This window comes from Haliaeetus albicilla, chromosome 16 (genome assembly GCF_947461875.1).
Source record: "Haliaeetus albicilla chromosome 16, bHalAlb1.1, whole genome shotgun sequence".
Taxonomy (NCBI): Eukaryota; Metazoa; Chordata; class Aves; order Accipitriformes; family Accipitridae; genus Haliaeetus; species Haliaeetus albicilla.
This window is the reverse complement of record NC_091498.1, coordinates 14,868,167-14,884,500: the sequence shown is the minus strand read 5'-3', so window position 1 is coordinate 14,884,500 and position 16,334 is coordinate 14,868,167. Positions and strand designations below refer to the sequence as shown.

General features: G+C 55.4%; 1 protein-coding gene across 5 annotated transcripts; it reads left to right on the top strand.

Moving 5' to 3' along the window:
• Positions 1 to 94: 94 nt before the first annotated feature.
• On the top strand, positions 95 to 15,271 carry IFITM10 (interferon induced transmembrane protein 10). 5 transcript variants are annotated; one of them, XM_069803624.1, is made up of 3 exons: positions 95 to 3,063; positions 5,443 to 5,857; positions 14,383 to 15,271. In XM_069803624.1, exons 1-3 carry the CDS (start codon positions 3,053 to 3,055, stop codon positions 14,530 to 14,532), a joined length of 576 nt encoding a protein of 191 aa, XP_069659725.1. In that variant the 5' UTR covers positions 95 to 3,052; the 3' UTR covers positions 14,533 to 15,271. The 5 variants fall into 5 exon arrangements, with proteins under 5 accessions (XP_069659725.1, XP_069659723.1, XP_069659724.1 ...); XM_069803622.1 differs by lacking the exon at positions 95 to 3,063 and adding an exon at positions 3,137 to 4,281; XM_069803623.1 differs by lacking the exon at positions 95 to 3,063 and adding an exon at positions 4,254 to 4,349.
• Positions 15,272 to 16,334: the final 1,063 nt, after the last annotated feature.

Below are 16,334 nucleotides of genomic sequence, written 5' to 3'. Positions count from 1 at the left end.
TTCTCAGTGGCCAGAGACTGTCTCCCTGACCTGTTGTCCCGGTATGTCTGGTCACCCAGATGTGGACTTGTGTTTCAGAAGGGTTCCTTCCCTTCTTTCTGATAAGGAAACATGCTGGGAGCCTGTCGGGTTTCTTTTCAATGCATTAAAACATAACCCAGCCTCTGTAGGGTAACATGACAGTGTCACCTGCCTGACCCAATGCCACTGGGGCAGCAGGCACTCCCAGCATCTCTCCTAGCCTACAGCCTTCTCCTGGCACCAGATCTCCCTGGCTGAGTATTGCCAAGGGTAGTCCTCCCTTGGACCCAGCAAGGGTGCTCAGGTTGTCCCCTGGTCCTCCGGGCCAGCTAGAACAAGCTCCTGCTTGACTTGGGACATAGAGCAGTCCTGTAGTAGCCAAGGTGGGACTCCAGTTTCTAAGTCCAGGCTAAAACCCACTGGGATGTGAAGTGTATGCTCCCAGAGCCCAGTGATGAAGAACAGAGGAGGGGGGAGTTCAAAATGTAGGAAAAATCCATCCCTCTTGCCTGCCTGTGTGACTTTTAGTCCTAGTGCTGCTGTACGTATGGGAGCTGGAGACTCAATGCAGAATGAAGGGCCCATGTGCCAGGTGGAAGATAAGAGCTAATCCTTACTTTGAAAAAAGCATCATCTACGTAAGCAAGATGGATGCAGCCAAGTCCCATCCCATTTTCTGAGTACAGATCTAAGCACACAGAGAGCTTAACTGATTTCCCCACTGGCATGACCCGAGCCTCTGTTCCCCCAGGATGCCTTAATACCCCAATCAGCTGTTCTCCTACGTTAAAGAGATAGATTTAACCCAAAAGAGCTGGCTGGGTCCTGAAAACCAATCATGCAGCCCACCATTCCTCAATAGCCCAAGGGAAGAACAAGTCATCCGCTGCCAAATATTTATCGACTGGAATATGAGGGCGTTGTTTCTGCTGAGGGGATTGTGCCTAAGCCTTTAGACGTGCCATGAGTACTGAACGTTGCGTCTCAGTGGGAACAATCACAGGCTTGATCTTGGCCAAGAGCTGGAGAACCCAAGAGCCAGGATTGTCCACCCATGCTTTTCTAGTAGGGAGAAGAGCTCCCCCCATCCCACGAGCATCCTGCATGCAGCCCCATGTTATCTTGCCCAGCAAATCCTCAGGTTTACAGCAGCCCTCCCATTTACTGCACCATCTCTGCAGAACTCCGTGCACATGACAATTTGATAACTCACTCTTTATTAAATGTCTCCACTGATGCAAAGAAGATAAAATTTTTCATTACACATCCCCTTGAGTAGTAGGGTGCTTGGCCCTGACCCTCAGGGCTGTCTTCATGGGCCTGAGCCTTCTCCAACCAACTCTGCTCAGGGCTTTGCCAAAAGCCCATTCAGACAAGGCCCTGCCCAAGGAGAGGGAGGATGAGCCCCCTTGTTTATGGAGATGACGCTCATCTGGTTGGCTCAGCAATTTGCTCGTTTGGGAAACTATTTTTAACTCATCATGAATGACTAAGCACGTTGTTTTGGGGGCTGGTGGCTTTTTCTTTTTCCACTCTTTCTTGGATTTATTTCTTTTTAGGTTCCTTTGGGAGGGAAAAGAAGCAGAGTGCAGACTGAAAGCTTAGAGCACAGGAGACAGAGATCAAGGGAGAGTGGGGAGATAGGATTTACCCCTCCAAGCCTCAGGCCACCTTACTGCTTATGGGGCTTAACAACCCATTGAGGAATTTTATAGGGGAACAAGAAAGAGCATTCAAGAGGCTGTGGGCTCTCTCCTTTGGAAAAAAAGCAGGGGCAGGTCCTGCTAATGATTTTCTGGAGAGCTGGAGTAGGATTTGAGATGGAAGACTTTCTCACGGCTCTTACAGTGCTTGATTATGCTACAGCCCACACGCCTCTAACACGATTACAGGAGAATTGCTTTGGGGCAGGAAACATCTTCCTGTTCTGTTTGTCGCATGCTTAGCACAAGTGGATGCAGGCCTTGATGCCACAGTAATACAGGCAATTATTCATTCTCACCCCAGCTTTTATTTGAAAGTGGTCCTAGACCTTATGGTTGAGGTCATGCACACATGACCTTTAAAGAACCCCAGAAAATTGGAGGAGCATTAAAATAATGCAGAGTATTGAGGATTTTTATTCCTTGTGTCATTACTTTTTAAGCCGGTTCCCTAATTTTGAAGGGTCACATGAATGGTTTTTGAACTGGTGATGCTGCATATATGCCATTGTGCTCGACAGTAATAAACCTTTCACCACTCACACTTAGCATTGAGAAAGATGATGAATGACCAACCCAAAGACCAAAAAGTGCTCTGCAAACTGTAGGATTGACCTGGTACCTGGAGAAGAGAAAAAGCAGCCATCCAATGTCCCTGACCTTTCAACCCTATTCACACCAGGGAATGTGCCCACCTCTGTTGATCCCACATTCCCCTACATCACCCTGCTGCCTCCTTTTGCCACCTCCAGACCCCCTCTTTGATCTTTTTCTCTGCTCACCCTTCATCCCTGCCTGATGTTAAGAAGAGGAGCAGCCCTACCTACACAACTTGCCCCAGACAAATGAACAGCAGGCTCATCAGTAGCTCCCATGGCAGGCAGCAATCTGCATCCAAGGAGTTTCGTTGCTCCTCCTGAGCCTCTGGGAAGGATGCTCTGCACAGATGCGGGTTGCCCACGTTTGTCCAAGCCCTTCAGAAAAGCTGACAACAGCTGACCGCAGCTCTGCCTCTCCTGCAAACATCTTAATCTCACAGGAACATCACTCTCACCCCAGCACTGCTTCTGCTTCTTAGCAGCTTCTAGGAGAGAGACCTGGGTCTCGTCACAGGCAGCAGTAGCACTAATAAAACTCCTTTACTTTGGCAGGACTGAACACCACTCCAGCAGTGATAAATCCCAAATGAGAGGGCAATTTGTCCTTTTTTAACCAGCACAGGCACCTTCAGAAGCATTCAACCAGCCTCATGGAAAGTGGACCCCCCTCTTGCCTGGGAGTGGTGTGGCTGTGCAAGAAGTCCCCTCGCATCACACCAACCCACAGGGATGAACACGAGGTGGGTGCCCCTACACAGGAGCCAAACCTGCCTGTGAACGGTCGAGTGAATTACCATCCTTATTTCTTAGCTCAGTGCTTTGTGGGTAGGCTTAAGGCATTTCCAGAGGATTTCCCTTCCCTTGCAGGTACTGCTTGCACAAACTTTTGTTTTACCCAGCCTGTTTCCAGTACTCTGGGATTTCTCTGCTCCCCCTCCCCATCCCCCCAGCCAAACTGGCTGCTGCCTCAAAGCCACCTGCGCCGGGCCGGGCTGTGCCACGGCGGGGTGACACGGCATATCCTCATGTCCTCACCCTCCCCATGCCACAGCTGCATCCTCCCAAATGACCTGCAAGCTGTCCCTGCGCGGCACCAGCTGCTCTCCAGCATCGTGTCCCTAGGGGGGTGTGCTACTGCAGGACCCCAAAATTGGGTTTCCACGCAGCTCCCAGGGCAGTTGGCAACAGGAGGCAGCAAGCATTTCCCTGATCCTGTGCCAAGCCCGGGCACAGCCAAGTCCTCCCAGGCTTGTCCATCCTTCGTGACATCGCCACCTCCCTCCCGTAGAGCAGCTACATGCCCTGCATCCTGCTGCCGGGGTGCTCCCACCCCTGCCGGCACTGGGATTTGCTCAGTGCCGGCAGGATTTATCGCCCCGCATGCAGGATTTATCCCCTTTCCATTCATCCCCCACGACCGGAGCACTTTTTTTCCCCACGGCGCTGCATCGCCGCCACCTCCCCATACCACGCAGTCCCAATCGTCCCCACACACCCCTGCCATGCTCGCTTTAGGTTTTCGCCCAGGCCCATGGGAGCGAACCCACAACCCAGGCTGCAGCGAGTCCCCGCTGCCAAGGTCTCTCTGGGTGATGCTGGAGAGAGTCGGGCAGAGCATCCCCTCGGGATGGCCGGGGAAGCCGCTCGGCCGGGGCCCAGGAGATGCCCTTCTCCAGCGGGGTGCTACCAGGATGCTCCAAGCAGGAGGTGACGTCCCGGGGGGGGGGGGGGGGACGGGGGACACGAGGAGAAGGGCTGAGACACGGAGGAGCATTCCTGTTCGAGGGGGGGGGCTGCAGGTTGACTTTCCGATCCCCTAACTCCCCCCTTGCCCACCCCTAGCCCATGGGTGCTCCCCCCCCCCTTGCCCTCCCCTCCTCCCGCAACTCCAGCGCCGAGGAAGCCGAGCCGGAGGCAGTGCTGAGCCGGATATGCAGCGACTCCCCGCATCCCTCCTTGTGAGTATCCCTCGCTCCTCCTGGTGCCTTCGGAGGAGACGGATGGACGGACGGACGGGCAGCCAGAGGTGGACTAGTCTCCTCTATTTGCAAAGCTGGGGTAGGGGGGAACCTCTTCCTACATCCCCTTCGCCATCCCCTGTCTTCATCCCCTCTTGCCCCTCCTCCTCCTCTCCGGCCACGATATTCTCCCCCCCAAACGGGGGATGGGGGGGGCGCGGGGGGGTAACCTGCTGGCAGGTGGAAGGAATCGGGAAATGCAATCCCATCTGGAATCCCGCAGAGACAAGGACTCAGCCAAAAAAAAAAAAAAAAAAAAAAAAACCAAACAAAAAAAACCCAACAACAACCCCAAAAAAATAAAACCCCCAGGAGGGAGGGAGGGAGGACGAGGGGCTGGGCTGCTCTGCCGCACCGGGAGACCCGCTCCGCCCGCCGCCCCGCAGCCGAGCGACCGGCTCCCATCCCGGCATGGGACAGAAAGCAGAAGGCCCCGACAGACAGACAGACAGACAGACCGACAGGCGGGCGGGGATAGCTGCGGGGGGGGGGGAATGCAGCGCGGCTGGCTGGCAACTCCCCCGGAGCCCCCCCTCGGCTCCTCCCAAGTGTTTCATTCTGCTTTTATTTGTTTCCTTCTTTTTTTTTTTTTTTCTTTTTTTATTTATTTCCCCACTCGTGCCTCGGGCGCGGGTCACGCAGGACAGCGGGCAGCGGCGGGGGGGGGGGAGGACGAGGAAGAGGGGAGGGATGGGGGGATGGAGGGATGGAGGGATGGAGGGATGGGGGCGTGGAGGGATGGAGGGATGGAGGGATGGAGGGATGCTGCCCGCTGCTGCCCGCTCCTCTGCCCCCCGCCGCGGGGCCGGAGCCGGCGACAGCTCCGCGCCGAGGCGGCGGCTTCGTGGTCCCCGGGTGTAGCGGTTCTCCCTCCTCCTCCTCCCCCTCCTGCCTGCCCTCCTCCCCTCCCTCTCTCCTCTGCCCACTCCCTCACTCCTCTCCCCGCTCTCTCCTCTGTCTCCCGGTCCCTCTCTCTCTCCTGCCTTCCCCCCACGTCTCTCCTTTTTGGCTCCTTCCCCCCCCTTTTTCTTCTCCAGCCCCCCCCCCGGCCTCTCCGTCCCCTCACCCCCATTTTTCACAGGGGGCCTTTTGCTTTGCCAGGGCAGAGCGCGGTGACGCCGCGGCAGCCACCACGGAGAGGACACAGGACCCCCCCCTGGGCCCACCGTGCCCCTTCGAGGGGGTGGCCTGGACCCCGAGACCCCCCCAGGGACCCCCGCAGGGCTGCTTCGCCTGCATCGCCAAGCCCCCGGCTCTCCGGCAAGCTTCGCCCGTCCTGTCTCCTTCTTCTGCCGTTTATCTCATGGAGAGCAAGAGCTGCAAAGGGGACAGCCTGCGGCCAGCAGTCCCGTGCAAGCACTCGGTAGAGAAGAAGACGATGACCAACCCCACCACCGTCATCGAAATCTACCCCGACACCACCGAGGTGAACGACTACTATCTCTGGTCCATCTTCAACTTTGTATACCTCAACTTCTGCTGCCTCGGCTTCATCGCCTTGGCCTATTCATTGAAAGTGAGTACTGAGCGCGAGGCACGGGGTAAGGGGTGACTAGAGAGGGGGGGAACATTTGAGGGTAAATCACATCTTTGCCACCCAAATGAGAGGTTGTAGCCTCTGGGGATGGGGAGAGCCGAGGTATGATTTGGATGTTGCTTCGGGTGGGGAGGAGGCGGCGCTTTCAGTTGCTCCGGTACCCTCGGAGCCTCCGCTGTACCGCGGCGGCAGGGTGACGGGCAGGCAACACGGAGCTGGCTTGGCTCATGCTGCGCTCTCAGGCACCCCAGCACTCTGCCCCTTCTTCGGGATCCTATCGGTTAGAGATCATCAGGGTAGGATCCAGCAGTGTTGGGTGGTTGGGCAGAAGCAGTAAGAAGCAACCTGCCGGTGTCAGCCGACACCTGGCAGTTGCAGTGTGGGAGAGGCTGCCAAGGTGCAGGGCAATCCTGCCTGTTTCCTTCTTGCCCTCTCCCTAATTAAAACACTAGAGCTGGTGGCCAGCTCCCACCCCCGCTGCCCCAACCCCTATAAATCCCAAGGCAAGTCCTGGAGACCAGCCAGCGTTGTGGGAATGAGCCCCGGGTAGCTGAGGAGGTGGAAGAGAGTGCAGGGGGGCTTCACACAGTGTTGGGGCTGGGGGTAAATAGAGCCATGTTGATGGAGAGGGCGATGGCGTGGAGCACAGCCCATGATGGTGATGGGACCAGGTTACTCCTGGTAGCTGCAGGGGGGAGCAGCCCGGCAAGGCTGGGAGAGATGGGCCTGGGCTGCCCTCCCCTTCCCTGCCCGCCAGATGCAAAACTAACTGAATGGATGTGCAGAGAGCCCGGGGCGGCTGGGTGGCCCCGGAGAGGAGCTAGCTGATTTGTTTTGGCAGGCAGCATTTAGAGGAAGGCCAGGGCGCAGATGGGCTTCGTCACAGAAACAAATCAATTAACCCCATCCAGCTCCCGTGAGCTGGACTGCGAGTGCCCAGCACTGCAGGGAGGCTGCTCCTGTGCCCGTCAGGGTCTCTGGCAGAAAGGCTCGGTGACAAGTCCGCAGACCTGTGCCCTGGGCTCACCCAGCACTGGCACTGTGGTGTCTGCCTCAGTTTCCCCTTCCCCGAGATGGGAGGTGAGCACCCATCCACCACCCGTGCAGCAGGCTTCGCTGCTGCCTGGGCAAGGCACTTAGCTTAAATCGTGCCAGGGCTGAGCATCACCACCAGCGGGACCGTCCCAAGGGCAAAGCCAGGCAGCAGCAGGCTAACACGAGTGTGGGGAGGGAGTCCCTTAACACCCCCCACTCTTTTAGCCAGCGAGGGAAGTAACTGGCTTCCTCCTTATTTTTTATGTCTTTGCTTGTCTGAGTTTGCCTTTAATGATCAGTGTCGTTCCTGTGCAAGAGGCACGGTTACAGCGGGCTAAGAAAGGGTGTCACGTCACCCGGACACAATGGCAGCTACAGGGGGTAGCTGGGTAGATGTGGTCCCGCAGGACAGCCTGAGGAGCTGGCAGACCCATCCCCAGGGGACAGGATGGAGTAGGGTCAGCCACCTACAAGGTTTTTAAAGGCTGGACCTTCACTATCCTTGACATGAGGTGGAAGGAAGGGCAAAGCCCAGAAGTAACAAGGGCAAATTTGCTCCAAATCAGGGAAAGGAAAATAGAAGATGGCTGGCAAAAACCAGCCTGCGCTTTTTGGACTGCGGAGGTGGTAGCTGATCGGATGTAATGGTGGTACCCAAACAGGCGTGGAGGGGGTAGAAATAACCCTGCTCTGGTCTTGGAGCTCCCCAGTGGCTGTGACTCTGTGGCAGGGGAAAATAGAAACAAACTGTCCCTCAGAGGCACAGGACAGAGCTAGCAAGTGGTTGAAGGGGTGGCGAGTGCCCTTGCAGGCTGCTGCTGGGATGGGTGGTGGGAAGCAATGGGGATGGTGGGGCAGTAGCAGAAGGTCTCTCCTGGGGAAGACCACGGGGCCATTAAGAAAGACGGGATCCTTCCTCGCCCACAGCTACTGCAGAGACCTCCACAACATCCCAGCCAGGCTAGATGTTAGGCTTATTTCTCCAGAAGCCTGTTATTTTCTTTTCTTTCACAGTCAATAAGGTTTTTCCCAGAAGTTCAGAGAAAGCAGAAGCAAGAAATGCCCTGAGGACAGATGCCCCTTTAAACAGAATTCTCTTGTTCCTCTGCAATTAAATGTAAGGACAATTGAGCAGGAGATACTTAAATCCCAGCCCTTCTAGGACGTCTATGCTCTGCAGAGGCTGAGTAAGGTGCTGTGGGAGGGAGAGGAGGGGAGCAACATCTTCCCCTCCCTGAGCCCCTTCTGGGACCTCTAATGGCAGAGCCCTCGGCCAGTGGAGCACAGGTTTCCTGGCTGAAGGGCCATCAGCCCACTGATGGCATTAAACGGTTCCTGGGTTACAGTTTTTACATTTCCTTTAAATAACTGAAACATCTAGCACCCTCAGAAATCATCGGTTTCATTATCAGAAATAGCATTTTCAATACCCTGCCATAAATGTCATCTGCTTTTGCCAGATTCATACTGTTAATAAAGCAGTAGCTCCTTCGTGCCCCAAGTCCATGAGATGTTTCATTATATATCTTAGCTCACCCTAGTATTTCCACTGGTTTCAGCAGCATAATGCCCACACTGGAAGCCAGATGTATGCTTAGGTACACTTGAATATTACCATAAAGCTGTCTCTTTCCCCATGCCCACTTTTATTGGTTTCAGCCACAGCTGGGAAAACTACCTCCATGTCTGCCTGGCCTTTTGCACATGAGCTACAGCCTTCTAGATTTCTTTCTGCAGGGAAATGTTATTTCATGGTGATCACCATTTACTAAAAAATGCCAAAAAAACACCCCAGCCCCAAAGAATTTATGCTCTTATTCAAAGAAAGACATGAAGTCAGGTGAGGCCGGAGACCGTGACATCCAAGCCAAGTACTCTGTGTGACGGACATCTTAGCCAAGGGCTCTGAATAAGAGTGCGATGGCATGCCTCATCTTTATTTACACCCGTAGCGGGCCAGATCCTCAGCAGTCACAGCTTGCTGGGCTGCAACAGAGTCACACGGGCTCATGTATCCCTTGGGGGTTATTTCTAGCATCTCAGGCTTCTCAAGGTCAGCCTCCCAGAGCGCAAGCAAGGCACTCACATGTACCTCTAAATGTGTGTTGGTGCTGGGGAAGAAGAGATAAACAGCAGGACCAGGGAAGCTAGAAACCCTAAAGTAACCTTAACCCCAGACCAGCACAGATGCGAGGATTGCTCCAACAGCAATGCTTTGGATTCAGTTGGTTTTGATCAGGAGCAAATTCCGTGGCCTGATATTCGGCAGCTCCCTCCCTCCCTCTTTCCCATCTCCAAGCAGTAATGAATGATACATCAGTGCCCGGTGGCAGGAGATCTCGTTCAGTCATTAGGAGGTCTGTCTCCAGAGACTGCCAGGGCGAGCCAAGTCCTTCTCAGTACCCGTTATGCCGTGAGGTGGTAGATCAGAGGAGCTGGGATGTGAGACAAGCCGCGGCACGGATGGCAAGAAGCCCTGCTGGCTTTTTAAGCTCCAGCAGCAACCCGCGGGGTTGCTTGCAGAGTTTTCTTGCCCCTCGAGGCCACCAAAATATGCGGCGTGATAGCACCCCAGGACACCTGAGCTCTCCTGCCTGCTCTCTGCCTGGCCCTTAGCACACAGCTCCGGGCATGGCTGTTTGCCTTCCCCTCTCACCACTTGTTGATCTTCCCTGTTTCAAGTGGAAGCAGACCAGCACAAATTTATCGCTATTTATTAACCCTGAGAACCAGAGAGTCTGTGGCACCCAACCTCTCAGGCAGGCTCTCAGCCTGTTTTTGGGGAGGAGCAACGGTTTCTGGAGGTGGGTGAAACACAGGGGCGAAAGCCCCGTGACACCAGTGCCAATGTGGTGGAGGTACGTGGGCTGGAGAGCTCTTGACCAACTCACAGAGCAAATAAATCCAAGGACCCCATCCAGAGCTCCTTATGTGTAGGGATGCAGAGCTCTGCACAGAAATGGGTTTACAGACAACCAGCTGTGGGCTGCATGCTAAAAGCCGGGCTGCCTTAAATACAGCCTCATTAGGCTCGTTATCAATAAACCATTCGTCTCCTCCTGCAAGCTGAGGCAGCACTTCGTACTCACGCAGCAAGTTTCCTGCTCCCAGAAATGAGCAGGGAGAGGGGAGGTGGCTGCTGGGGAAGGGACCGGGAAGGAGCAGGGTCATAGGAGTCAAGGGGAGCACCTGGGGAGGAAGCTGAAGGCAAAATCCCAAGGGGAGGAAGGGCATGGGACAGTGGTCAGAGGGAGGAGAGAAAGAGCCCTTGGGCACCCACACGCTGGAGATGTTGGAGGACAAGGTGAGATGGAGATGGTGGAGGACAAGGTGAGATGGAGATGGTGGAGAACAAGGTGAGCAGCAGGGAGGTGACAGGTGGCACATTAAAGCACAAAAGTGGGCTGTCTTTCATGGAAGGCCAGGCATGGAAGAGGAAAGGAACCATATAAGTTGCCAAGATGGACCAGAGGTGAGCTCTGCCTTGTCCAGGGTGGGATCTCCCAAGGGGCCACCACACAGTGCTTTGGAGTGCCTGGGGAAACCCCACAGTCAGCAGATGTAATTATCCTTGCACACCAGACATCTCAGTGCAAAGCAGGGCCAAAAATCCCATCTAATTTTAGGCAAGGTGAGAAGGGTGAAAATGATGATGAGAAAAGAGTCTGTGGCTAAGGAAACACTACACCTGGGTCTGGGTGGAGTTCAGCCTTGTGACCTTGGGGACCTGCCCCTCACCGTGCTTTCCTCTTTGGCTGTGGAAGGAAGCAGCTTCCAGGGCTCCCAGAAGCTCATGCATCAGCTGCCAGCACATTATGGTGGTGGTGGCTACAGGAGCATGAAAATAGGAAAAGCTGAGGCTGGGCTATGAGAGAGACACCAGCATCTCCTTAAGGACAAAGCGAGGAAGGAGCTGAAACACTTATCTGCTCTCCAGGACTCCTCCTCCAGAGCCTGGCTCAGATGCCGCAGCAGGACATTAAAGGGAGACATCTGGAAGCATCTGGGGGTGCAAGGCCAGGCAGGAGGAGGCGAGGCAGCCCTGGAGAGATGCAGGAGGCCAGGGCTGCGAGTGGTTTGGAAGGAGAAAATCCTTTTCATTGCACTTGCATGCCACAGGGGCCCTGGCAATTGTCTGGCTCTTAGAGGCTCTGTTGCAATATAAATTGTAGTGGACAATAAAGGATGATTTGCATGAGGGCGACTGCTGAAGCCATAGAGTGTATGGGGAAATAATAAGGGAGGAGAGAAAGGGGACCAAGGACTCGTCGAGGATGAGGGATCCAGGTGACCAAGGCCAGAGCAGCCAGAAGAGAGCTGGGGGAGCGCTAGGGAAGGGAAAGGGCAGGGGACTGCCAGAGACAGGAGATGCAGGCAGAGCTCCGTGTGCCACAGGGGTTGGCGGGAGATGGGGGGTGGAACTGGCCAGAGGGGCAGGGAGAGGAAGCAGCTGGGTGCCCCTTTGGCAGGAGTCAAAGGTGGCTGTCGTACCGTGGTTTGGGCCCAAACAGCAGGAAAGAGAAGAGGTGGGAAGGACAAAAAAAGGAACTGGGAGGAAATGGTGGCACTGGGGAGAGGGCGGCCCTGAGTGCCCCTCGCTAGAGATGCTCAGCAGCAGCAGGACTGGAGCAGGGCCAAAGGGAGAGCCATGGGGAAGTCAAGGACAGGCGCTGCTGAAGTGCGCCGTGGGAAAGAGCTGAAGCACCAGTCATGAGTGTGAGCTGGTGTCAGGTGGGAGAGGCTGCTGGGAGCACTGGGAGAGGGCTGGATGCAGAAATAAGGGTGGCAGGGTGCCCCGGGGACAGGAGGAGCAGGAGGCGAGGGGTGGGAGAGAGGTCCTGGGGCCAAGAGGAACTGGCCCCACAAAGGCAAAGCAAGCAGCTCAGCTGTGGGAGGGTTGCAGAGCTTGGTGTGCCGGCCACGCCGGTCTGCTGGAGAAACCGCTGTCTGCCTGGCAAACCCTGATGGCAAACACCGGCTTGCCTGTGGCAGAGAGCAACCTCTCCCAGCCACGGCTGGGTTACAGTGGAGGAAGGGGCAAAAGGCATTTGCTCTACACAGGATTTGCCTCACATGAGAGCTTCAAAGAGCCTACCTGGAGCAGCGAGTGGTATTTCTGGCTCGAATGCAGCACCCTGGGGCTCTGGCTGCAGGGACCTCCCAGCTTCTCACCAGTGGGTGAGGAGGTGCCGGCTGCTGCTGCACCCAGGGGTTTTGGGGAGGATGCTAAACTTGCCAAATAATTTCAAAGGTGAGTCATCCCGGACATGCTGCTGACACAAAAAGGCGTGCAGGTTCCCAGGCTGCCAGCTCGCTGCCTTCCCAGATGTCATCTCCGCTGCTGGGAGCACCAGCCAAGCACGCCAGAGAGCCATGCGTGATTTGTGACTGTCCCCTGTCCCCGCTCCCAGAAGGATGCCCCGTAGCTGCCGAGTGCCCAGCAGGGAGGTGGTGGGTGGATGGCCCCAGCTCCAACTGCAGGCTCCCAGGAGCGGGACACAACAGAGGCTGAGGACATGGCATGGCACAATTTAATACAAGGAGGAAAACAGCTCTCATTCTTCCCTATGTGCCTGCCAGTGCCGGCTCCTGTGGCCTCATGCCAGCAGAAGCATCCCTAGGCACGGTCCAGGATTAATGAAGAGCAGGGGTTGCTTGTGCAGAGAGGTCCTCACTGGTGTCATGGAGGAGGGGACGTTGCTTGAGGGTCTGAGATGTGGTTTTGGAGGCCCCGTGAACCAGCGTGGCTCAGTGGAAATGAGGGATCCAGCAACCCTTCCCCATATCGAGCAAGTCACAGAAGACTTTCAGGACAGCCCCATGGGTAAGCACTGCAGGAGGGAGAGAGAAAAAGTCACTAAGACGTGGTCTGAATCCATCGCAGAGTCTTTTCAGAAAGCTCCTGGTCGATGAAAGCCTTGTTAACATTTCTAGGTTAGGACTCCGGGGCTGGTTCTCGCAGCCTGCCACCGACATCTAGCGTCGAGCCGGCAGTGCCCTGGCAGGGCTCACGCCGCCGGCAGCGAAGGCAGGCTGCGAAGGGCACACGGCCCCGCGGCCTGCAAGCCGCCAGCCCCAAAGCGGGCAGCCGAGCAGGCGCTGCCATGCCGTGCCAGCCCCTGGGTACCCCGCTCGGATACGGGAAAGGGAAGAGGGGTAAATTCTCCTGGTCCTTTCATCCCATATCCTCGTGGTTCCAGATGCCTGGGTCTGCTGAGTGCTGGCTGAAGGGACAGTTTGGGGACAGGGACACATCCTGGGCTCAAACTGCGGAGCTGCTGCTGGCGGGCAATGCCATCACCTGCCTGGCTGTGCCATCTGCTGCCTGATGATGCCATTGCTGCCTGGCAGTGCTATTACTGCCCGCTAGTGGTATTTGCTGCCTGGCGATGCCATCTGTTTTCTGGTAGTGCCATGCACTGCCTGGCTGTGCCATCCACGCCGGCCTGCTAGCGGCATCGCTGCCTGGCTGTGCCATCTGCTGCCTTGCAATGCCATCACTGCCTTGCAGTGCCATGCACTGCCTGGCAGTGCCATCCGCTGCCTGGTAATGCCACCGCTGCCTGCTAGTGGCATCGCTGCTTTGCAGTGCCATCCGCTGCGTAGCTATGCCATCCACTGCCTGCTGGTGCCATCGCTGCCTGGCAGCCTGGAGGAGGTGGGGACGTGCCAGTGACACGGACATGCACAATCCTTACCCACTGCAGAGCTGTCCCAAAGCAAGCCCATGAAAGTCCCACCCCACAGGATAATGAAGAGAGCAGACCACGCTGTCAGGATTGAAAACTGCCAGTGGCAGAGATGCTACATGAGCCGCATAAGACCTGCAAAAGGAACTCATTAACCCAGGACTGCTTAATATGCTGGAGACTCGTGCGCAGCCCCGGAGCTGCAGTAGGATGCCGTGCCAGGTTTCGCCCGCTCAGCCCCTCAACGCAGACAGAGGCATGGGGATACACACCAAAACCGCAGCCAGCCTTCTTGTTTGTGGGCCGGGTGAGCCAAAGCCCAGTGCTGCAGGGCCAGGGGGCTATGACATGGTGGGAAGGATGCTTTAGTGCCCACGGGCACGGGGTGCACAATGGCACCTTAGTTCCCTTGTGCACCCTCTGGCTCAGAATGACACTGCCCCACTCCAGAGGCCACAGGGACCTGGTTTGCCTGGTTGGTAACAGCAACGGATCACTCTTCCAGGTCTTCTCTGCTCCCAGGGGCTTCCAGCCTACAGGTATTACAGGGCTTGGCTTCACAAGCTCAACCCATTGCAGAGCCGGGGTGCAAACCTCACCTTGGGGTGTTTTATGGCACCCCAAGCATTCAAATGCAAAGAGCCACAGCCCAGCCCTCATCCACTGTACAGGTACCCTACAAGTGCATTAGGTTTTGTGGGTTGTGGGTGTTGCTTGAAACAAATTATATCTTTTATACATCTCCCAGTTATTTTATTTAATTATTTTTTTGGGTCTCAGGTCCGGGATAAGAAACTCCTCAATGACTTAAATGGAGCAGTTGAAGATGCCAAGACAGCCCGGCTTTTCAACATCACCAGCTCAGCCCTTGCCACCTTCTGTATTATCCTTATCTTCATCTTCCTGCGATACCCCCTCACTGACTACTAGAGTGAGGCCAACAGCAGCAGCCGCCGCCAAAATGCCTCTATGCCAGAAGTGTCTGCAGTCGTTTCTTGTAGCAAGGACGCAAAAAAAAAAAAAAACCCTACACCTTGATTGCAAAAAAAAAAAGCCAGTTAAATACATACATAAAAAATTAAAATAGTTTATCAGCCCAGCTGAGCATACCCTTCCTGCCCCCAAACAGTATGTGAACTGCTGTAGGAAAGGGTCTCACTCTTACACATGCACAAGGAGAAAAATAGACCAAGAAATATTTATTTTCTGGCCAATAAGCCATGTGACAAGAGCGTGCAAAGCCCAGAGTGACACACGCCTAGCGGCAGACAGCTGAGCTCTGGGGAGCAGTGGGGTCCTGCCGAGCGGAAGGCACGTGCAGTGACGGATGGGGACCACAGCAGGGCTGGCTCACAACATATCAGGTGTGTTCAGACCACCCCACCACCCCCTGATGTAGGGGGGTTTCTTTTTCTTTTCCTCTCTTGAATTTCATCCACTGGTTCAAAAAACTCCCAACCCCTGGAGAGCTGAGGGTGTTAGGAAGTTCATGCTAGGGAGCCCCAAAGCCTCCAGAGAAACCCCAAAGCATTAAAGAGCAGGTTTCTCCTCGGGATCTCCTGGCAATGCTGAGAGGGAAGGCACCTTCTGGAGAACTCGCCCAAGCCCCCTAAACCGAGTGCTACTGTATTTCTGTAAACGGTCAATAAAAGATACCTCTGATATCGGATGCTGCTGGGTTAATTCCTTCCTTAGGAGGGCTGGGCTCCTGGTCCCTACGGGCTGGCAAGAGAAAATGCTCATGTCACCAGTGGCTGCTTGGGAGAGATTTAAATCAGGAGTGAGGGGTGCTGCTGCAGGTCGGGGCAGCATGCAGCCGTGAAGGAGGGCGCTTATCCAGATTTAAGAGCGGAGACCTCAGTGACTCCTGTGATGGTCGATCAATGGGAAGCAGGCAAAGGCAGCCAAGTGGGCAGGTCCCCCCTCCCCTGCTAGGACCAACGTTGAAGACAGAAATAATTCGCCGCAGTCTGAACCTGCTGCTACCGCTGCACTTCCCAGGGTCATTACTGAGAGCCAGATTTCGGAGATGCCACGCGTTTGCTGCTGAATGAGGCAGGAGCTCGGAGCCCTTCCTGATAGCTGCCTGCAGCTGCCTGCGGTGCTGCAAATCAACACACCCTGACTTGAAAACACCACCAATGAATGGCAAGACCAGGACTAAAATACAGCTTTTCAGTCCCTCTGACCCTTCATCTCATCTCATATGCCACAGCTGCCTCATCTTTTTCCAGCTGTAAGATGGCCTCGTGCCAAGGGAGACTGGTCACTGCAGACCAGCTGTGGAGCCAGGAGGAGGCAACAGCGTCCGCCACGAAAGGGAAGGTGCAGCAAGAGATGGGGAATGCAGACAGGCTGTCGTAGGACATGCTGCTTAGTGCGTGGTTAAATCAATGTGCTCTCTCTGGGCTGTGCTCAGTGAGGGCTGTGCCATAATGAGCCATGGGGACAAACCATGAGGATACTTCCCTGAAAGCCTCATGAGATGTCACCTCCTTCCTGCCCAGGTCCCCATGCCTTCACCCCCACCTGGGCTTCATTTATGGGGGAAGCTACAGGCAGAAGGCCCTGCAATCCTACCTGGTCTCCACTCGCTGGAGGGCATTTCCCTGCCAGATTAGATCAAGGGTCTGTTTGCACTGAAGTTTCCACTAGCAGTGCCCTGGGAAGTGTCTCGGCCATGAACTGCTCTATGATCACTCATCCAGAGGTCAAGACTCTTCCCAACCTCT

Bases quoted from the DNA above. Each gene is read 5' to 3' on its own strand.
- IFITM10 (XM_069803621.1), top strand. From the start codon at position 5,096: ATGGAGGGATGCTGCCCGCTGCTGCCCGCTCCTCTGCCCCCCGCCGCG. The intron at 5,858-14,382 runs GTGAGTACTGAG...TTTGGGTCTCAG, and splicing joins CCTTGGCCTATTCATTGAAA to GTCCGGGATAAGAAACTCCT.